The 19,516-nt window shown below is 53.4% G+C and overlaps 3 protein-coding genes across 3 annotated transcripts; 1 reads left to right on the top strand and 2 right to left on the bottom strand.

The window, feature by feature from the left end:
* Positions 1–164: 164 nt before the first annotated feature.
* Positions 165–5,302, top strand: COL26b_008885 (uncharacterized protein; the record flags this gene model as incomplete). Its single annotated transcript, XM_053181631.1, has 5 exons — positions 165–481; positions 549–682; positions 890–1,210; positions 1,516–5,131; positions 5,170–5,302. The coding sequence occupies 5 exons, from the start codon at positions 165–167 to the stop codon at positions 5,300–5,302; spliced, it is 4,521 nt and encodes a 1,506-aa protein (XP_053034389.1).
* Positions 5,303–5,825: 523 nt separating this feature from the next.
* COL26b_008884 (uncharacterized protein) lies at positions 5,826–6,845 on the bottom strand (the record flags this gene model as incomplete). Its single annotated transcript, XM_053181630.1, has 1 exon — positions 5,826–6,845. One exon carries the CDS (start codon positions 6,843–6,845, stop codon positions 5,826–5,828), a length of 1,020 nt encoding a protein of 339 aa, XP_053034388.1.
* Positions 6,846–14,295: 7,450 nt separating this feature from the next.
* COL26b_008883 (uncharacterized protein) lies at positions 14,296–18,117 on the bottom strand (the record flags this gene model as incomplete). The annotated part of the gene is made up of 3 exons (XM_053181629.1): positions 14,296–14,381; positions 14,429–17,752; positions 17,967–18,117. 3 exons carry the CDS (start codon positions 18,115–18,117, stop codon positions 14,296–14,298), a joined length of 3,561 nt encoding a protein of 1,186 aa, XP_053034387.1.
* Between the last annotated feature and the right edge of the window lie 1,399 nt (positions 18,118–19,516).

The following is a 19,516-nucleotide window of genomic DNA, read 5'->3' as shown; positions in this document are numbered from 1 at the left end:
CTTGCCGCGGTGACACTGGCGTCTGTATTTCAAGTATTGACTTCACCTGGCATAACACTACAGCGGTAAGTCATACGACCAGTTCACAGGTACAAAATCGACATTGGATACTTTTAGACGAACAGCGAGCTCGTGACAGTCCCACTCACTCAGCATACTTCTCAATGGGGGTTGACAACCACAAGCCCTACAAAACCAGTCTCAACAACAAATGGACTGCCAGTCTCGTCGACAAAAAGCTCTGCGTTCGCGTCTTCAGGGTGGCGAAACACTACATCGGCGCGGTCTTCTACGAGGAAGCCATCAACGGTACCGAAGTCGACCACGACACATGTACCCCCCTTCAACTCGACGAGAACTACGTTGCTTGTCCCATCGACCACAGCGAAGAGCTCATCTGTATCCTCCAAAGCCATGAGAACCAATTTGACACCAACAACGGCACTGCCGGCGACGACTTCTTCACTGTCGTCGACGAAAGGTAAAATCGACGAAGGATCGGGCCTTGACTCCAACCGCACCAGGAAACGCAACCTCTGCGATTATAGATCCCTTCCCATCATCTACTACCAAGAACCCAAGCCGCATATCTTCATCAACTGGTTCTATCACAACTACGCCATCAGTCAGTCTCTCGTCAACTTTGTCCAGTGTAACTTCTTCGTCATCAACAGAGTCCGAAGTAATCATCACTACCCTTGGCAAGGAAGCTCTCAAACATCCATATCCCGAAACGACGTCTTTCGCCCACAGAACACCCTTCATCATCACTACCACATCGCCAGGAGGCGGCAACGATCCCACGATCGTCCCAGGTAAAGCTTTCCCAAACCCGACCCAACTTGCGTTTTCCCCGCGCTGGCTCTCCCAGTCATCTTTCCCTTCAAAGGGCCCCCCATCATCTGCTTCGGCTGTTTCCCGGGCATTCAGTTCCCTCCAAAGTTCAAACTCACACTCAAGGTCCCCGAGTTCTGCATCAAAATCTTCTTCATTGAGATTGGCAACTGCGACAAGGGCGGAGACGACGAGGGTGGTGATGACAACGAGGATGACAATAATGATGATAAAAAGAATGACGATGACAAGAAGGACGACAAGACAGAGACAGACGAGAAATCCACGTCGACGTCAACCTCATCTTGCACGACGACCGTCACAGCAACCCGCCAAAGTGTCTTTTGCTCCGTCACAGTCACTTCCATCACCAGTGGTGGGTTTCCAGTTCCCTCAATTCAGTTACCTACTGGACCAAACTAACGTCAAGTTACCCAGAAGGCAACGCCAGACGCGACGCGCAAGCTGCCGCCACGAAGTGTGTCACCAGCGCTTACACCACAGTCACCGGCTGCAGTGCGACGCCAGCGGCAACGACTGTGACGAGAAAATCCACAGCAAATCGCAGCTACCCGACCCGGCTACTATGCCGGCCCGATACTTGTGGCGGCGGGGACGGATCTTCCTGCTCAAAGCCGCTGGACAGATCATCGAGTTAACAGGAGCTCACACGTCGCACAGCGGATTTAGAGAAGCGTGGGCAGACGGTCGACGGTGAATGGCCCGACCCGGAAGACTACGAAGGGGACCGTAGCAAGTTCATGGTCGCCCAGATGGCAGAGATCAGAGACTGGCAGATGGTTGGGAGACATCGCGGCCCTGATGTCAACGGTCTTTACGAGCCTCAGTACGTCCAGCATGGCGCCGCAGCCATCGTCGGCCCCCAGTTCGGCGGCATGGTCACGTCCAAGTATATTCTTTTTGGCAAGGACGTTGCGTCAATTGCGCTTGAGAAACTGTACGGATGCACGTCCATTATCGTCGTATCGCAGCGCGGCGCATTTGTGAGCCACATTTGGGAGCCGCAGTTCGCGGATGAAGACGAGTGGAAATTCACCGTGGAAGACGACAACAGCGAGCTGTGGAAAGGGCTCCATTCGGCGGGTCAGATGAGCCGCTGGCGCAGGGTGGTGGATTTTGCGAGGTACGGCTTGACGGATCTAGTTGGCAAGGAGCGCCTCGGGCCACCGGGCACTATGTTTGGCGACGTGGCGATACCGGACGACGATGACAGGGACAAGAAGAGCTCCGAAGACCTCAACACCCGCGCCTTCATTCTCACGCCCCGCGAGACGCCGCAGCGAATGGTGGATTCTGATGACGGTACTGATATCAAGTTCCTCCCAGACGAGATTCTCATTCCTGACCCGATTAACGCAATGGATGGCACGATCGCGTACAAGGATCAGGTTGAATTCATGAAAAGCATGGTCAGCTCCTTGTACGGCGACATTGACGTCGAGGTTATCACGTATTCACCGCCTCTGGGGACGCTGCAGATGGCGATCGATCGCTATGACCGATTCGTGAAGAGAGGCTATAAAGATGCTGAAGGGGAAGAGTTTTACCAAGGGATTTTAGAAAATGACAGGTACCAGAGTGAAGTCTTTGGGCCCACGCCGCGGGGGAAGCTACTTCTCCAATACCAACCCGCAGACGCAGAGGACTGCAGAGACCAGGCGGCGTGGCGTCTATGGATCGAAGACCGCGAGTTAGGGGACCGAAGCGACCAGTGGAAGGCGTCCGAAGACCAAACCTTCGTGGCTCCGAAGGATGACGAGTCAAGCGACGGCGAGGGAGCTGGCAGTGGAAGTGACGGTAGTCCTGTCAAATTACGACCCAGGCGGAACAAGGTCAAGGCGTGTCCCGTCCACTTCAAACAACTATGCAGACCCGGGAAATGCGGCGGCAGTGGCGGGTCCTCCTGTCCACGACCACAAAAGAGAACAGCGGCGGAAGAGATATTGCTCGCACACCGGTCGTTGGAACTGGCCAAACGCGGCTTGCCGGGTCACGGGTTCTGGTACGACCCAGATGAGGACTATACACCCGAAAACCGCGCCGAATTTCTTCCCGAGCAAGTAAATCAAATCGGTGAGTGGCACGCCATCAAGGACGAAATTGGGCTTGATATCAGAGGCGGATATATGCCGGAATACGTGTCCCACGGCGACGCAGATGTTGTCGGCGAAGAAATGGGTGGCACAATGACGTCGAGTTACATACGCTTCGGCAAAGACGTGGGAGCAATCGCGCTCGAGGGACTCTACGGCTGCACATCCATCGTTATAGTCTCACAGCGTGGCGCATGGGTCAGCCACATCTGGGAAGAGCAGCTAGGAGACGAGAAGTCATGGGCCCTCCTGAGGGGAAAGCTTGGCCCGCTGCGTAAGGGATATCACGACAAAGCGCCACACGACTGGGAATACTCCGCGCGCGATTTTATGATGTACGGTCTGGAAGACATGATCATGAAGCCGGATCTCGGGCCTGAGGGCGTCTTGTTTGGAGACATGAACGAGAACGGGGACGACCCGGACCAGAAGACGCCTCAAGACATCAGCGTGCGCGCTTTCATCTTTAACCCGAAACAAAGGCCAGAAAGGCGGGTTGGGAAAGAGCTTATCCCCGACGAGGAGCTCGTGTTCCCGGGAAATCTCGCGTATGAGCCGCAGGTCAACGGTTTGACAAGCATCATTTCTGATATCTTTGGAGAAATTCCTATTGAGGTGGTCGGATATCAGCCGTCCAATATCCCTTCCGATCTGTTCAAATCTTGGGACAGAAGGACGATTGAGAAAGACAGAGAACGTGGAGGGAGACCGGCGACAAAGGAAGAGGATCAGGAATGGTGGGCTGAGATGGAAGCGGAGGCGGGCGCCTGGCAGAAAAGGTTCTTGGCTAAAAGCACGCGGGGGAAGCTGCTTCTTCGGTACCAGCCGGCGGATCCAGAGGTCTGCAGAGAGGAGGCTACATGGCGTCTGTGGATTGAGGACCACGAGGTCGGAGATCGAAGCGACCAGTGGATCGCGTCCGTGGACCAGACTTTCGTGTGGAATAGTGGTCCAAGTAACAGCAAGAGAAGTAGCAATGGGAGTGACCATACTCCCGACACACTCCGATCCAGGCAGAACAAGGTCAAGGCATGTCCCGCCTACCAAGAAGAGCGGTGCGAAGTCTCTGACTGCGGCGATGCCTGTCCAGTCATCTTGTGGAAAGACGTGGAGAAACCGACCTGGATGACCAAGCGCGGCATGCCAGTGGAGGGCGACTGGCCGGACCCGGAAGACTACCCCGAGGGCCGCCGGGACCGGTTCCTCATTAACGAGTTCCAGATCATCACAACCTGGGACCCGAGCCCGAACAACCAAGACCTCGAGTTCTTTGGCGGGTACGATCCGGTCTGGGTCCGGCACGGCCAACCGGAGCATGTGGGAGTGGAGATGGCAGGCATGACGACATCTAACCACGTCCGCTTCGACTCGCAGGTCGCGGCCATCACTCTTGGGGGTCTATACGGCTGCACGGCGGTGGTTGTGGTATCCCAGCGCGGGGCGTGGGTGAGCCACATCTGGGAGAACCAAATCTACACCCCAAAAGAGTTCACGTTCCTGGTGAATGATATGCTGCCTAGAGGAATCGCCCCCGGAGAGCCTGGCGAGGAGTGGATGAAGTTCGGGATGAACACGATGGTGGAGAATCCAGACCGTGCTCCTGAGGGTGTGATGTTCGGTGATGTCAAGGAGAAGGACGACAATACGAAACACGACGCAAAGTCGACCCAGGACATTGGCACTCGCGCCTACATCATAGCTCCCCGCGTGCGAGCCGAGCGGTTCCGCAACGGCCAGCTCGTCCCCGAGTCCGAATTCTTGAACGACCTGAACCACAACGTGGGCCAGATACGGTACCCGAGCCAGGTGGGCAAACTCAAACAGATCGTACGAGATAGCTGGGGCGACATCCCCGTGGAGACCCTCGACTACTCGCCCCAATCGCTGCCGAACCGCATAGTTGAGAAGTACGAGACGCTCCGGATGGAGAGGGTCCGAGCAGGAAGGCAGGAGACGCCGGAAGAAGCGAGTGCGAGACGGAAGGAGTGTCGTGGGTTCCAGGAAAATGTCGCGAGGACATCTGTCCGCGGGAAGCTGCTCATCCAGTACCACCCGGCCAAGACTTGTAACTACATGGCCAGCTGGAGGCTGTGGTGGGAGAACCGCGAGATCGGCAACAAGTACGACAGTTGGGTTCCCGAGTCGAATCAGATCTTCCAGAGTAAGAATGCGCCGAGGCAGGTGTGTTCTATCCGAAAACCCACGTCTGGGGCGTCGACAGCTACCAAAGGGGCTTCTTCGCGGACGCAGAAGCCGACTGGATCTCTCGCTGCGACTCGAAGTGCTGGTTCCAACTCAATGCGGCCGGGGATGACGGGAACGGGTTCACCGCCTCGAGTCACGACAACCGGTAGTTTGAATGCAAATATCACTCGCCGGCCCGGGTCTACGGGATCAGCTACGACACCAGGAGCTTTGACTAGCACTACGAAAGTCATCAACTCAAAGACAACTTCGTTGAATAACACCACGACTTTCGCCAACTCCAAAACAGCTTTATCGACTAACACAACGATCTTCATCAACTCAAAGACAGTCTCGCATTCCAAAGACGCGAGCCAGTCATCTTCCAAACCGTCAACCACGACTCCGAGATCGACGTCAGCCACAAAAACCACACACACTTCCACAACAACCTCGCCTTCGACATCACAGCCCAAGACATCAACTTCCCGGGCCCCGGCAACTACATCGACCAAGCCGAAAGAGGCCGAGCCCTCGCAGGGCGTCGACATCTACTACGAGCTCGCTATTCCGTCAGGACAAGGTCGACAAGGCCGGACCGGCAGATGGGTGATGATGGCCCGGGGCAGTACGGCATTAGACACATGCACGGCGCCGCACATAGGAGAAGCAGATCCCGTCGACGACCTCAAGTCAAAGCCGTGGCCGGAAAGCATAAGCTCCATTAGAGACATCCACGGCCGGAAGAACTGTAAGTACGCCAGCAAGGATGAAGGACCCGGCAAGTTCTCGTGCGATGGCATCTCCAGCTTTGACTGCGTCACGCACACGGGTTATGATGCCGGCGGGGGCTCGTCGACGAGCTTGCGGTGTGAAGAACTGGGGCCCAACCAGAAGAGCTATGATCCGAGGGTGACTTGCTGGTTCCCTGTCAAATAAAGTCATAGGGTCCTGGATTCGTTGGGCCGGTCTGATGCTAGTGATTGAGAGGGGCGTGTCTCCGTAGGCTCTTGTAAGAAGGCAGGTCTTTTCGGTGTCATCTTCGCAGGATACCACGAGGGGCTTCAAATCATTGGTTCTGTCCTGGGATGTACATGTATTGGTAGTTGGGTTCCTCGGTTCGCCAGGCCTGCAAACCCTCTTCAAAAATTTCTCGAGCTCCTTGCCCACAGGTTCAGGCGCCTGAATCACACCGAACCAACGGAGAAACTGTTTCTCATCCACGATTTTCAAAGAGTTAGGCAGAGTGAAATTTCCCACCGGATTCCTATAGTTATCCGGCGTCTTATCCTCCCAGACGTCATCCGCCCTCACGATATCGTCACGTAAGCCCATCAGCCACAGGTGTAAAGCTGAAAGATAGTCGTGAACCGTAACGTAGGTATCGGACGCGTTGCTGACAAGGGGCTGTGCCTTCTTGGGCCTGTTCGTGTCGTTCAAGCCACTCCTCCTGCCACCGCCGCAGAACGTCAACGTGGACGGTAATTGATCCGATTTTGGGTTCGTAAGTGAAGCTTGGGCAGTCGGGTGAAGGCCGGGATTGCCTGCAGGGCCTGAGGCGATAACGTAGGGCTTGCGTTCCCGATCTTGCAGGACGAAGACGGAGTCGGACAATGGCCCTTGTAGTCTCCATAGTATGTGCCTGGCCTCAGGGGTCGAATGGGAGCGAGTCGAGAACGCGGGTAATGAAGCGGGCGGAAGGGTGTTGGACATGGTGGCGTAATGCGCATTAGACCGAAGATTCAGGGTATTAACGTGTGTTTTAGCTGGTGAAGAAGTAGTGCTGCGCTATGTTCGAGCGACGAGAATTGAAGTTGTGCGATGAAAAGCGTCATATCAAGCGATATGCCGTCTTGCGGCACAGCAATAAGTAGAGCAGGTCAAGTATTCCTATTCGAGGCATAATCCGGGACATATCGGGCTAATGAGACAACCTAGTTCAATTCTACTCCTCGATAAAACGCAGCAACCCTTGTTTTCTAAGCTCTTGCCGAGTCGCCGTATCTCGCGAAGGGAACGTGTTTATTGGTGTATTCAGAAACGTCTCCTTGATTGGTTAACAAAAACACTCCAATCTTGAACTACACGTGTATTGCATGATGGTGCCCAGGTGACACAAAGCGGCAGGGGCGGGCACAGCCTCAACGAGAGGTCTTTTCAGAATACCACGAGGTCCTTCCAATATAAGATCGTCCTTCACCATACCTATTGCATCTGACTTAATTATACATATTTCTTGACGTATTGGCCCAACCAAGCTTTGCAGAAAAACCTCTGACAGCCTGCTTAGGTACCTGAGATGTAAGCAGCATGGTCAATCAGATCTTGCGCCATCTAGGGGTTGGGATATTTTATGTCCGTAAGCATGTCTTAGACGTGCCCATCCAGGATCCAATCACGTCTTACACAAAAAACACAGACATGTACAATCAGTCACACACTGTCCAAACACAGGCATCGCCCAGCAGGCTTCACTAACACGACGTCTCACCAAGCCATCCACGCCTCGCGAGGGTAGGGCAAAACAATTTGCTGCGCCCGTTTCTCCCTCAAATGGACTTCATAGGCCTGACAATTCCAGGTTGAATTTGGTGCCAAGGGAGGTGCAGTCGGTTGTTACGCAATGCACACTGTCGTAGAACAGAGGGGCATGAGCAAGCAGCTGCCGAAGCCTCTTAGGTTGGCCTTGTGCTAGACTTACCCAAGTGTTCACTAGGGCATGGGAGAAATGTCGAATGTTCATCTGCATTGGTGACTTATGCACCATGATATTTGCTTTTCGAATTTGCAATGTTGTACTCCCACACTGCCTCTGAGCCAAATCCCCTGCCTGTGTCTGTCTGATTCACCTTCCCTCGTGATTGTCTTGCTGGGTGCCTTGTAGGCGTCTGCGTTCCACTGTCTCTTGGCTGATCAGGTGAGACATACTTGCCACAGAAAGCAAGTTACCGGCATTTCATTCATCAGTTGGCAAAATTGGAATGTTCAAAGTGGTTGCCTGAATCATGACAGGCTGGTAGAAGGGCGCACCAGTCAGAGTGCCGGCGCTGCGCCACGTCCAAATCACTTAAACAGCGAGACCACCTGCGAATTTCGAAACATTGAATCCTCTGGTAGCTTTCTTGAGATTTGCCAAATCCGATGCCGGAAATGAATCCCTATCAGAAGTGGGTGTTTGTTCCGACTTTGGAGTTTTGGTATCAGGCGCTCCTCCGATATTTTCATCAACCAGATCCGCCCCGGCGTCAAGTTCCGTTTGTAACGCAGAGCCTTCATGACAATGACGGCCTGCCGCAAACAGGGAGATGGGTCTGCACAGGAAGACCACCTGCAAGAGTGCCGCCCTTACTTCGAGTTTCGTACTGGATTGGGTCATCTCTGCTCGTCCCAGGGACCCACGAATATCGTGCAGATTTCAGGTCTCTTTCTTTGGCAGTCCTCAAATTGATCATTGCTTGGCCTTTGTTGTTCCTCTTGGTGCGTATTTCCACATGTTTTCAACAGAACACTTGCGCTAATGTACATCTTGCCAGGTGCTTTGGTCGGAAAACTTGGGGCTGTTTCGCCACTCTGCTAATACCAAACTTGACAGCGTGCAATCACTTTACGGAAGCTCTTTCAGCATTGATAAGGAGAACAAACATCATCCCAACTATCTGAAATCAGATGCTTCGCCTCCAAGTCAATCATCAAGCCTTGATTCTCCTTCTGACGATAACATATCCGTAATTATGACGACGAGTGGCACTCATGGGAATGGCATCGGGCCGATGGATGCGTTACCCGACTCCCAATCTGCCTGGACGGAGGTTGCTCCCCACATCAACACGCTCAGTAGCAACATTGGAGGTGGTCGAAGCAGGGACAACGACGACCTAGTCTCAGTTCGACCGAGATATCTCTGCATCGTGAAGGATTTCAAGAGAATGCATTACGCCACAATCAAAGTTTCCGACTACCTTGACCACTACGGAGACCATATCGACTTGGATTTCATCTTCGTATCATACACACGGATGCAATTCAGGGTCGCAACAGAGGAAGAGATTGATAACTATCCTTACGAGAGCGAGGCTACCCGGGACGCGAACAGGGAGGTAGCTCAAGCAGACCGAGTGACACTGATAAAATGGGGGATGGAGGCAGCTCAAAGAGCAAACATAAGCGCATTCTGGATCGATTTCGAGTGCATCCGGAATGATGACGGGTCTGCTAGGTCGACTAGTAGTAGCGGGGATGTTTATCACATCTGCGACATTGTCCGAGCCGCTCATTCTATGATCATCGCCATAGGACCTGCAGCCTCGGATAAGGTGGCCGCAATTCTTGAGGGAAGATCGCCGCCAGCATACAGCCAGGACAGGATAACACCTTGGTTGCGGCAATGGGGTTCGCGGTTGTGGACACTACCCGAGGTTCTGCTGTGCCCCTCTGAGCACAGAATTCAACTTTACGCCCTTGGAGATAGGTCTGAGTCAAATCTGATGATAGCTAAGCGTAATTTTGCAGAAAGAGCATGGGATGATGCCGCGGTGGTGAACGAGCTCGTGCACCATTTTGAAGGAACCGCTACTCTCACCCCTCATCACTTCATCGAAGTGGCTCTCGAATGCTTCTCGCGTCGCCAAACAGACCATTTCAGTCAGGGAGATGTAGCCTATGCTACAATGGGTCTGTTTCCCATTCGTCAACGACCTCTAGTTGACAAACATGACACTGGATTCCAGGCTTTCGCCAAGCTCTGTCTTTGCAACAGCAACAGCGACTTCTTGGGTTGCTTGATTTGCCTTGCGCCTCAGCCAGGAGAACAGTGGTTTCGAATTGGAGATCGTTGGAGTACCAAGCTCAGTGAAATTCGTCCACTCAGCACTATTCGAAAAGTCGGGACTGGAAACACCATTATCCTGGACAACGCAAATGGATTCCCAATCCACTGGGATGGCTTGCACCCTGAGCCATACTTCGAAGAAAATGATGGCAGTGGATCTGCATATTTCTTCAACATAGCACTCATGTGGTGCTGTTCAGCCCCATTCAGTGGGTTCTTTTCGAGGTCCATCTTGTCAAACTTCGCGGGATTCTTACCTATTACTGCAATCTTTGCTTTGGTTGCGCCGGTCATGCTGCTCAGAACACGTACCCGTATCAGGGTGCCAGCGACACCCCGCCTCATTGGCATCGAGGGCTTTGTTGACCTTAGTACTCTTGAGAAACATCTCTGGGGTCTCAACCACGGTAACCTTACTGACAGTACTCCCTTGTCCTACCAGGACATTGGTATGGGTCAAATGCAATCCATCTCAGACGAAGAACTGCATTCTTTTACTCTTTTGGATACGCATCTAATGACAGTCACGCGTTTCCGTAGCAGCGTTCCTCCAGTAGCTATGTTTGTCGTCGGGGAGGAGGGGGAGAAACACAGGACGCTTCTCTGTTCGTACGACCACATAACACAGACATTTCATCGAGAAGAGGTTCTGAGGTGTGATCGAAGGGAGTTAAAGAAAGAGTCTAAGTTATCCGGTGTCAGGCTATCGCTCGCCTCACAGCCAAGAAGAACAGACGTTCTCCAGTCAAACGTTCGATTCAACAGGATTTCCTGGTGGGCGATGGAGGTTATGTTCCTAGGCATTTGCTTGGTAAGACTTTCCTCGATTTTGTTCTCAGTGTATTATCTCCATGGAAGTCTCTAACACATGTCAGACCGGGTTCAGTCTTTTCGATCTCATCGAATACCCCCAATGGAAGAGCAACCCTCAGCCCACTACATCATCCTACAGGATGGCCATGATCATCGGTCAAATACCAGCGTGGATGATAGTGTCCTACACGGCTCGGCCGTTAGAAACGCTTCCGTACATCCTGACCTCGAAATGTAAGTACCAGATAACACTTCATTTCTTTTCATTTCTTTTCTGTGCATTGTTCTTCTTCATTCGTTTTGCCTTCCCACAACAAGCTTTCCTCTTTCTCGCAGATTACTGCCGGTAAATAAGTATATGCTAACAGAAATGGAAGTCATCTTGAACGTTCTCGCAAATGCAACCGAGGACCCCAAATACTTTGCCTTTCATGGACTTTTGGATAGTAGCCTGGCCTTGCTTCTGATCATGGCCATCCTCTCATGGTACACTTTGGAAGAAGTAATACTTCGATTTCTACTTTGGGCCATTTTGTGCCCGAGGTTGACACTCATGGTAGTCCCAATGGAGATTGCCTCAAGGTTCTTGGGAGTTGAAAGCATGCTTTTGTCGGTCAACACTCTTGCTTGCGTGTTGTGCGTATGCGATAGACGTACCAAAGGGTTTTCGGGTATATTTGGCAGGCCTATGGACGTATCGTGGCTGCCTATGGACCAGAAGTCTGTTATTTCTTCTCGGGCGGCCATGGGTAAGTTCGCGCTGGGTACGAACACACGTTCCCTTGCAAAAGGGGTATGTCAATGTCTGTTATCGTGGAAATTAAATGCTGAACCATTGATAGCCGTTATCGACCATACTTTCTCGCGGTGCACTTGTCTTTGCCGCTGCTCTCTTGTCCAAGTCTTATACGGGCGTCTGGAGCAGGACTGACCGCGACTATGTCATCGACAATGCGGTATTCGTTCTTATTGCATCGGCGCTAGGCTTCGTCATGTACAGGGTTCCTTCTGTCTCTTGCAAGTATTCACTCTATCACCACTACCTCTAGACCACTTAGATATCATACTCATACTAGCTCACAGATTATATCATGGTATCTTGCTCGATTCTTTCAGGGTGCATTATCCTTTTGCCGAATGTCAATTCAACACCGACCAGCCACTACCTCTTGTTCCAAGTTGTAATGAGTCTAGCTGAGATTGTTCAACCAAGTATTGACATCGTTTCCAATTTCCACTGTGTGTCAAGCTAACTGTACTATAGTTATTTGGACTATTGCCGTTCACGAAGCGTCGACCTGGTCCGAAGCAGCCGGGATGATTTGCGTTGCAGGGGCTGGCAGTGCCGTTGGCCAACTGACGTTTGAAACGGATCGACAAGGTACAATCAACTTCCTGTTGATTCCCGCTCAAATGAGCATTTGGTATCTACTTTGGATAGTGTATGGACGCATGGGTGCAGCATGCGTCAAGGGCGGACTACGGTCTCTCTGGAGGACAACCAAGACTCCCCAACATGACGACCCGGTATCTCGGGGCCAGACGACCTGTGGTGCTGTGTGATTCCGGAATGAATATCTACTCAGGCCGTATGGGAAAGGGTCGGTGAAGGTTCGAATTCTTGCAGACAGAGACGTTCGCCTTAGGGTCTGTGGGTGACACTACTGTATAGGTTGTTTGACGGTACTCGCAACCACAGAATAGCACAGACAAGTCTTGGACCAAATGGTGGGATTGCGTTGGGAAGGCCGATATTGAAAACTACTGGGTAGCTTCCAAAACAAAAGCTAAGGACTGTACGTGTGCTATGGGTTTCGCTAAAGCGTCACAATAATTGAGTCTTCGGTCTCATTCTAAGCGAGAATATCGCCAATAACTTATCGAAATACATTGCTGAACGTTCAAGTTTGCCCTATAGGCTGATTTCTTCATTACGATGCAGTCCCCCCCGCAAAAAGGCTACGGCAAAATTCACCCTGTTCGTGGGTACAATTCTGGAAACACTACATATGTACTTTAACCTATACCCTCTACTAGTTAAAGAAAATAAGAAACCCTATACTTTCCTACTAGCAAGCAAACCCTCGCATAAAGGCGAACGCGCGCCCTGGTCGAATAGACCGGCGGCATAGTACCAGCGCCGGCCGCGCGGCGCGGGGCCGGACAGGTCATTGAGGCTCTCGTGGCCTGGCTGACGACAGCCTCGCTGAACTTTTTGCCTTATAGCTTACGATATACCGTTCGTACTTGCGGTTGATGTCGTTTCAACAGCTAAAATTGATGTGCTTTTGATCTGAGGACATTGTTATCGGACCGGGTCCGGTATAGCCCCACATGGCGCGCCGGAGCGGGCCCCGGCCGTGTAGATGTGAGCAGCACACAACAGACTCCTCCTGAAACTGAGCGAACAGCATCAACAGTCCGTTTCCACATCCTGATACGCATTGGAAGATCAAACTTGGAGCCAAATACTTTGTTTTGATTGATAGCTATCGTCATCCTGCTTTCCAGGGCACTTCCCAAGGTCCTCCTATCCCTGCCGGTATCGCCTGGTCCTCAGACACAAGCCTCTCCATTTGCACCGCTTCTCGCCAAGGAGCAACGCCAACACCCCCTTCTCTCAACTCTAGCCCGGCATCTCGTGAGGCTTGTCCCCCAAGAGATGCCGCCTTCCTGCGCAGGGATTGGTAGACCGCCCGTAATTCCTGTTCCCACCGTAACCTAGTGCATCCATTCCATTCAAAATAGCAACCCAAAGATTGCGAGTCCCGCCCGAGTTGATCGAGTCCTTCCTTCCATGTCCGTATTCGTCGGGACAAATGTTTTCAAAAGTTGACTGACTGCAGCTCTTTGCGGCCGCACCCAACCCAACATGGCGCTTGAAACCCACGCGACCGACTCTCAAGGACCACAGAGGGAGGTTCTGTGGACCTTGTGAATCGGTGCTGTGGGTTGCGCAAGAATTGAAGAAAATAATACGCCATTCCGACCCCCCAATATGAAGCAGTTCCTGTCCATACTAGCCTCGAATCGCCTTGTTCAAGGAAGCCTATATGCAACAGGGAGAGAAATAGTAGCCCGGGTTTCCCAATCCAAATGAGAGACCGTATACGAACTGGGCCATCGAGGCTGTGGCAGAACTTTTTGATGTACAAGACAAGCAATTATGCTCGCGTTTCCGTTGTTTTCCGGGTCGCTGCGTCAGCGTAAACGTAAAATGTGCGTGGCATCGTAACGTGCCAGCTCGAAAGAATGCTTCCTCGCGAGGAGAACATGTCGTAACGTCATACAAGTGTACTTTTTCTTTTCCGTAAGAGCGTTAGGGTATTTTGTCGTCGATTTCTTATATCGTCCCCGTCTTTTTCGATAATCCTTTTCCAAGTTTTGTTTTTGGTCACCGGACTTTTCGTTCCCTTTTCCTGCAGGCAGAGTTCTCGCCTGCGATCCTCCACATCCAGTTCTCAACGGTGTCATCGTGATTCGATCTTCGCGATTGACTCCTCTTTCCAATTGGCCTTTTGTTTATTCGCATGCAATGACAGACTTTTCGGCTCGGGCTCTCATGTGAGTAGCGTGAGTCTCGAGGCATCGGGCCATGAGATGAGTGACTGTAGTGGGTTAGAAAAGGTCGTCCCGACTGACTGGAGCAACTTACCTGGCCACACAGCAGCTTTATCGAGCATGTAAGCTGTGACACGCAGGATTTTGGCTGCGTATCCTGTATGATCGTCCATCTGCATCCTAGCATCAACCCCCACAATGCTACCCTGGACGACTTCCAAATTCATCTTCATCTCAGCCGAGGCCAACACCTCCTGAACCTTGCCCAACAACTTGACGTCTTCCTCTTCCAGAAGCATGATTGCTGGTACTTGGGATAGATCAACTTCATCTTGACCTAAAATTCCCAGATATCGCCCGATGCGATCTTGCAGAGTCGCGACCCACTCGGCCAAAACCTGAGCGCAGTCAAAAGCGCACATTGCCGACTGAAGAGGCAGCTCGCGGCTGGAGAAATCGGCAAAAGTAACACCAAGCTTGTCGGACATCGCGAGAGAGTCAGCGGCGTAGAAGGCGGCCTTCCTTAGGTGCTTCTCTCTGCGCGACGTAGAGCGGTTGGTGAGCTGCGGAGCGGCTTGGGTCGGGGTTGGAAACTTTGCCGAAGAGAATTCCGGGGATGAGGACTGCGTGGCTGGCGATTCGGCAAAGACCGAGCTGGAGACCGAGTTATCAGAAGGGTCTGTGCCATTTGATTCAGTGTTTGAGGCGGGTGAGTGCTCGGCGTGCTGAACAATTTCGCTACCTCGCGAGAGCTCCTCCGCCATGGCGTCCCAATCGCGTTGCCAGAATTTCTCCTTTGATCGAGCCAAGTTTACAAAAAGACGAACGTAGGCCAAATCAAGCAACGGAATGGCGTCGGCAGATAGCGGGCCCAGGCCAAAGGGGTTCGGTCGCTCCAAGCTGTGGTTCGGGTTGCTTGCCCATGCCGCCTGCCACGCCTTGAGGGCCGGCTCGATATGGCGATGCATTTTTTCCGTCTCCTCATTTGTCCAGACCTTGTTGTGGTGGCGTTGTCGGGTTTCCCAAATGTAGTTGTGCAGCGCGTTAATCAAAATCAGGCATCCGAACGTAGACGGCTTCAAGTCGCTGGTGGGCATGTCGTGGATATTCACTCCTGGCCCGAATCCTTGCTGCGCATTGAAAGCCTTCTGCTTTTGTTGCTTTTCGTTCGTCCTCAGCAACTCCCCCAAAGCCTCGTGGAATATCATCCGATTGTGGTTAGCCGCGCGAATGCCACCCTTTGCCGCAAATGCAGTACTGCTCTCAGCGGAGAAGAACTCTTCGTCGCATGGCAGGTCAAGCAGAATTTCCGAGTTGGTGAGTGCGGGCGTGTGGTTGTATGCTGCAACTAGGAGACTGGAAAGGATGAAGACAACATAAAGGGTGCGCTTGCGCTCTTCCATCGTCTTCCACTGGATCCATTCGGCCTGCTCTTCAGAATCCGTTCGCATGCCGGGCCAGTTGGCATCATCACGCATGTGAGTGTCATGAGTCTCGTCAGACTCGACACGAATAGGACGGAGGAGGTCGGCAGCCTGAGCCAGGCTGACAAGGGCTGCACAATGGGTTGAGGCGATATCGCTGGCTGTCTTGTCGCCGCAATTGTGGCCGTAGACGACGTTGAGAAGCATGGCTTGGACGAGCCAGACCGGGGTGTGGACTGAGGATTCCTGGCTGTGAGAGTTCGGCTCGGATGCTGGAGTTCTGCGTAAGTCTGCCTTTCTCACATCGGCCTTCCGCCTCTCCTCTAGATACAACTGGATCATTTTCTTGGCCATCTCAAACAATTCCCGAGATTGGACATGGTCCATTTCGTACAAGGCGCCAATGGCAGACATGGAAAGGATGAGACACCCGCTCCCACCGACGCTGTTGGATCGGTTGGTAGCGGAGGGCGGCATCTCAAAATTCAAAGTGGGAATGTGCAAAAACGGCAGATGAGGGTGGAAGTAACGAAGATAAGCGCCAACATATCGTTGTAAGTCTTGAGTGCTAGGTAAATTCTTTACATGGTCAGGAACACTGTTGGCTGTGTTCTGAAATCCTGGCGACAACGGCGAGCTTGGGGTCGCAAATGAGTATCTCCGTCCACCAAAAGGAGCGCACTGCGAAAGGGCACCGACGATGGCACTCCGGGTAGTATCCGTGATAGTGGAGACAGGCGAGACGCCATGGTTTCCGCCATTGAGAGACGAGGGGGTCTCGGGTCCTGCATTGTTGAAGTTGAGCGCCTGGTTCAGGTTTTGGGTGTTGTTTAGACCCGAGACCATGGACGGACTCAAAGAGCTCAGAGAAGGGGGAGGCGTCGAAAAGTAGGCATCATTGAGTTTCTGGGTAGACGGCTGGGGCGACACGGGGGCGCCGTTCATGAGATCGGGAAAGACGGAACCATTCATGTCCAGGGCAAAAGGGTTCGGGACCTGGGGAGGACCCATTACGGCCGGCTGCCACATGGAGCTGGTGCCAGCCGGGGGGTGGTTGGAGCCGTCCACCATGACATCGCTAATGCCACTCTGGCTGGTGGTGCTGATGGCGGACGGGCTGGATCCGTCTACGGCATTGTCGGCACCCTGAAACGACATCTGATGCTCAAAACCGGTCAACCAGTCGAAGCTGTCGTCCAGTTGAGTAGACGACATGTCGCTGGTCAGGCCATGGAAGGGCGAAGCTTGATCCAAGGCCATGGACTGGGGCGAGTCGTTATAGTGGAGAGCATTAGGGTTGATGGTGGAGCCCGGGCCGAACAACAACCCCTCGAAGTCGAAGTCCGGGTTGAACACGGCCATCGGCGGAGCGGTCCGCAAGCCGCTGAAGTCCATGTTGTTGATGCCATGCGTCTCGAGCTTTGGCAAACCGTGAGCCATGCCGCGCTGGCCCATGGCGGCTGACATGCCACCAAAGTCCATGTTGTGCACGGGCAAGCCCACCAAACTAGGGTGACGGCTGTGTGTGCCAGGCGGCATGCCCCTCGCTACCTGGGCATTGGCGGCCGCAATCATTTGCATGGCATTTTGGTCGACATGGCTGATGGTGTTGGCTCTGGGACGCATGGAAGCTGCGGCGTTTGCAGCCGCAGCAGCGTTGGGACCAGCGACGCTGTTCTTGCGGGCGCGACTCGTTCCAGGTGTAACGCCGCTGGCGCTCTCACGGCGATTGCGGGGGCGCGAAGAAGGGGTGGTCGTCTGGTGAAGCTTCTGCTGGTGTCTCAGCAGCAGATCGCGACGAGCGAAGCATCTCGTGCATTCAGGGCACTCGAAAGGCTTCTCCTTGGTGTGGGAGCGCTCGTGGCGTTTCAGATGCTCCAATCGGGCGAAGGAGCGCTGACAAGTCGCGCACACATGAGGGCGGGGCTTGTCGGTTTTGGGGGGAGGAAAATTGGCAGGCGTCTTCGTGTTCACGGTAATAGTAGAAGCTGCTGCTGTATGGACCAAAAAGAACTCTTTGTCAGCTCAGTTTCAGCGGTGGCATGGCATTCCTCAGGGAAAGAGAGGCGACGATGCAGTGGTGGTGGTGGTGATGGGATTGAATGGCGGGACACGCGGGTGGGAACAGGAGGGGCAGGTTTGGAGGGGTGTTGGTGGGCTGTGCTGTGCAGTGCAGATTCAATGCAATTGTGCAGGTGCGACTCATACCACTATCTTCGGTGGCCGGGGCAGCACCGTTGGCAGCAGCCGCCGCAGGAGCAGCAGCACCGCCAGCAGTAGCTGCAGCGGCGGGAGAAGAGGAATTGGTCGTCATGTTTGTGTTCTTTTCGACCTTGATTTCCGTATCATTCATGGCCATCGCCTTTTCTTTTTTTCGCCTGTCGTTCCCGGTCGTTTTCGTCGTGAAGGAGGAATGGAGGGGTGGTTGGTTGGGAGGAAGGAGGTTCCTTTTTTGGGTGGGCGCAGCAGCTCGGTGGGCGGTGGTCGGAAGAGTGCGCAAGTGAGGAGCGGCAAGCGAGAGTGCGAAACCAAACCAGAGACTGACTGACCGAGGTTGAAGGAAGGCGAGGTCGAGGTCGAGGTTCAGGTTGAGATTGGTTGGTGTAAGGTGGTGAGGTGGGCAAGAGAGGTAGATAGGTAGATAGATGGTGGGTGGTGGGGGGAGAGGCGGCGTTTAGTAGTGGCGGGAGGGAGAAAGAGGTAGAGACAAGAGGGAGAAGTTGTTGTCTGAAGCCGACAGTCGCATGCTATTTCCAAGCACGAGGAAGGCAGTCGAGGAACAGCAAATCAAGTTTGGTCTGTGTTGGTCGCAGCCTTGAGGCTTTCGTCGAACAAACAATTCCCACCGGTCGAAGCAGTTGCTTGGAGGAACAAAAAAGAGAAAGGAAGGAGGGGAGCAAAAAGGTCGTGGTGGGAAGGGGAAGTTGAGGTACTTGTTAGGTAAAGTGCCGTCAGGTCGCGCAGCCCAGCCCAGCCCGGCGCATCTGGGAGTGGAAAGCGCGAGTGAGGTAGGTGTGAGTGTGTTTGTGTGTGTGTGTGTGTGTGTGCGAGCCAGCGAGCGAGTGATTGAGTGGACCAGCCGGGACTGGACTGACTGACTGGGAAGGAAAGGATGGGGAGACGCTGTTGCTGCTGCTGCTGCTGCTGTTGCTACCTACTGCTGGATTGACTGGACTGGGCCGGGATTGGACGTGGACATGGACTGCGACTGGGGGACTTGGACTGACTGGGGCCAGGGCCTGGGGAGCCTGCGTCTGGCCGTCTGTCTGTCTGTCTCGTGTGGTCTGGTCTGGTCTGCAGCAGCTAGGTAAGGTAGGTACTATGGTAAGGTACGTCCCTCCAGTTCTCTGCTGCTCCCCTGCCTGCCTCCACTGCCTTCTTGGTGGGCGGGCGGGCGAATGTGAGAGAAAGAGGGCGACCGAAGGTGTACCTTGGTACGAATACCTACTTGGATGTGTGTGTGAGAGAGTGTGCGTTGTGTGCGTGAAGGTCGGGTCACAGGCGTGGGTGTGGGCGGGTACCTAGTTCGAGGTACCGTCTCCCGCCACGATTGGGATGAGGTTGCGATGGGATGTGGGACGGGTACGTCGAGGCAAGGTATCGCAGGTACCTTAGCAATGTAGGTATCGACAGGCGCATCTCATTTCGCAGTACGTGGGCAGGTAGGTACTGTGCAGAAGAGGCAGGGAAAGCACAAATCGCACTAGCACATTGCATCCGTCTGTACGCTACGCTACCTTGCCTTAGCAGGAAGCAGG

The sequence above is a fragment of the Colletotrichum chrysophilum genome (assembly GCF_026319265.1).
Source record: "Colletotrichum chrysophilum strain AFK26 chromosome Unknown scaffold_81, whole genome shotgun sequence".
Classification (NCBI taxonomy): Eukaryota; Fungi; Ascomycota; class Sordariomycetes; order Glomerellales; family Glomerellaceae; genus Colletotrichum; species Colletotrichum chrysophilum.
This window is presented reverse-complemented; position numbering and strand designations above follow the sequence as displayed.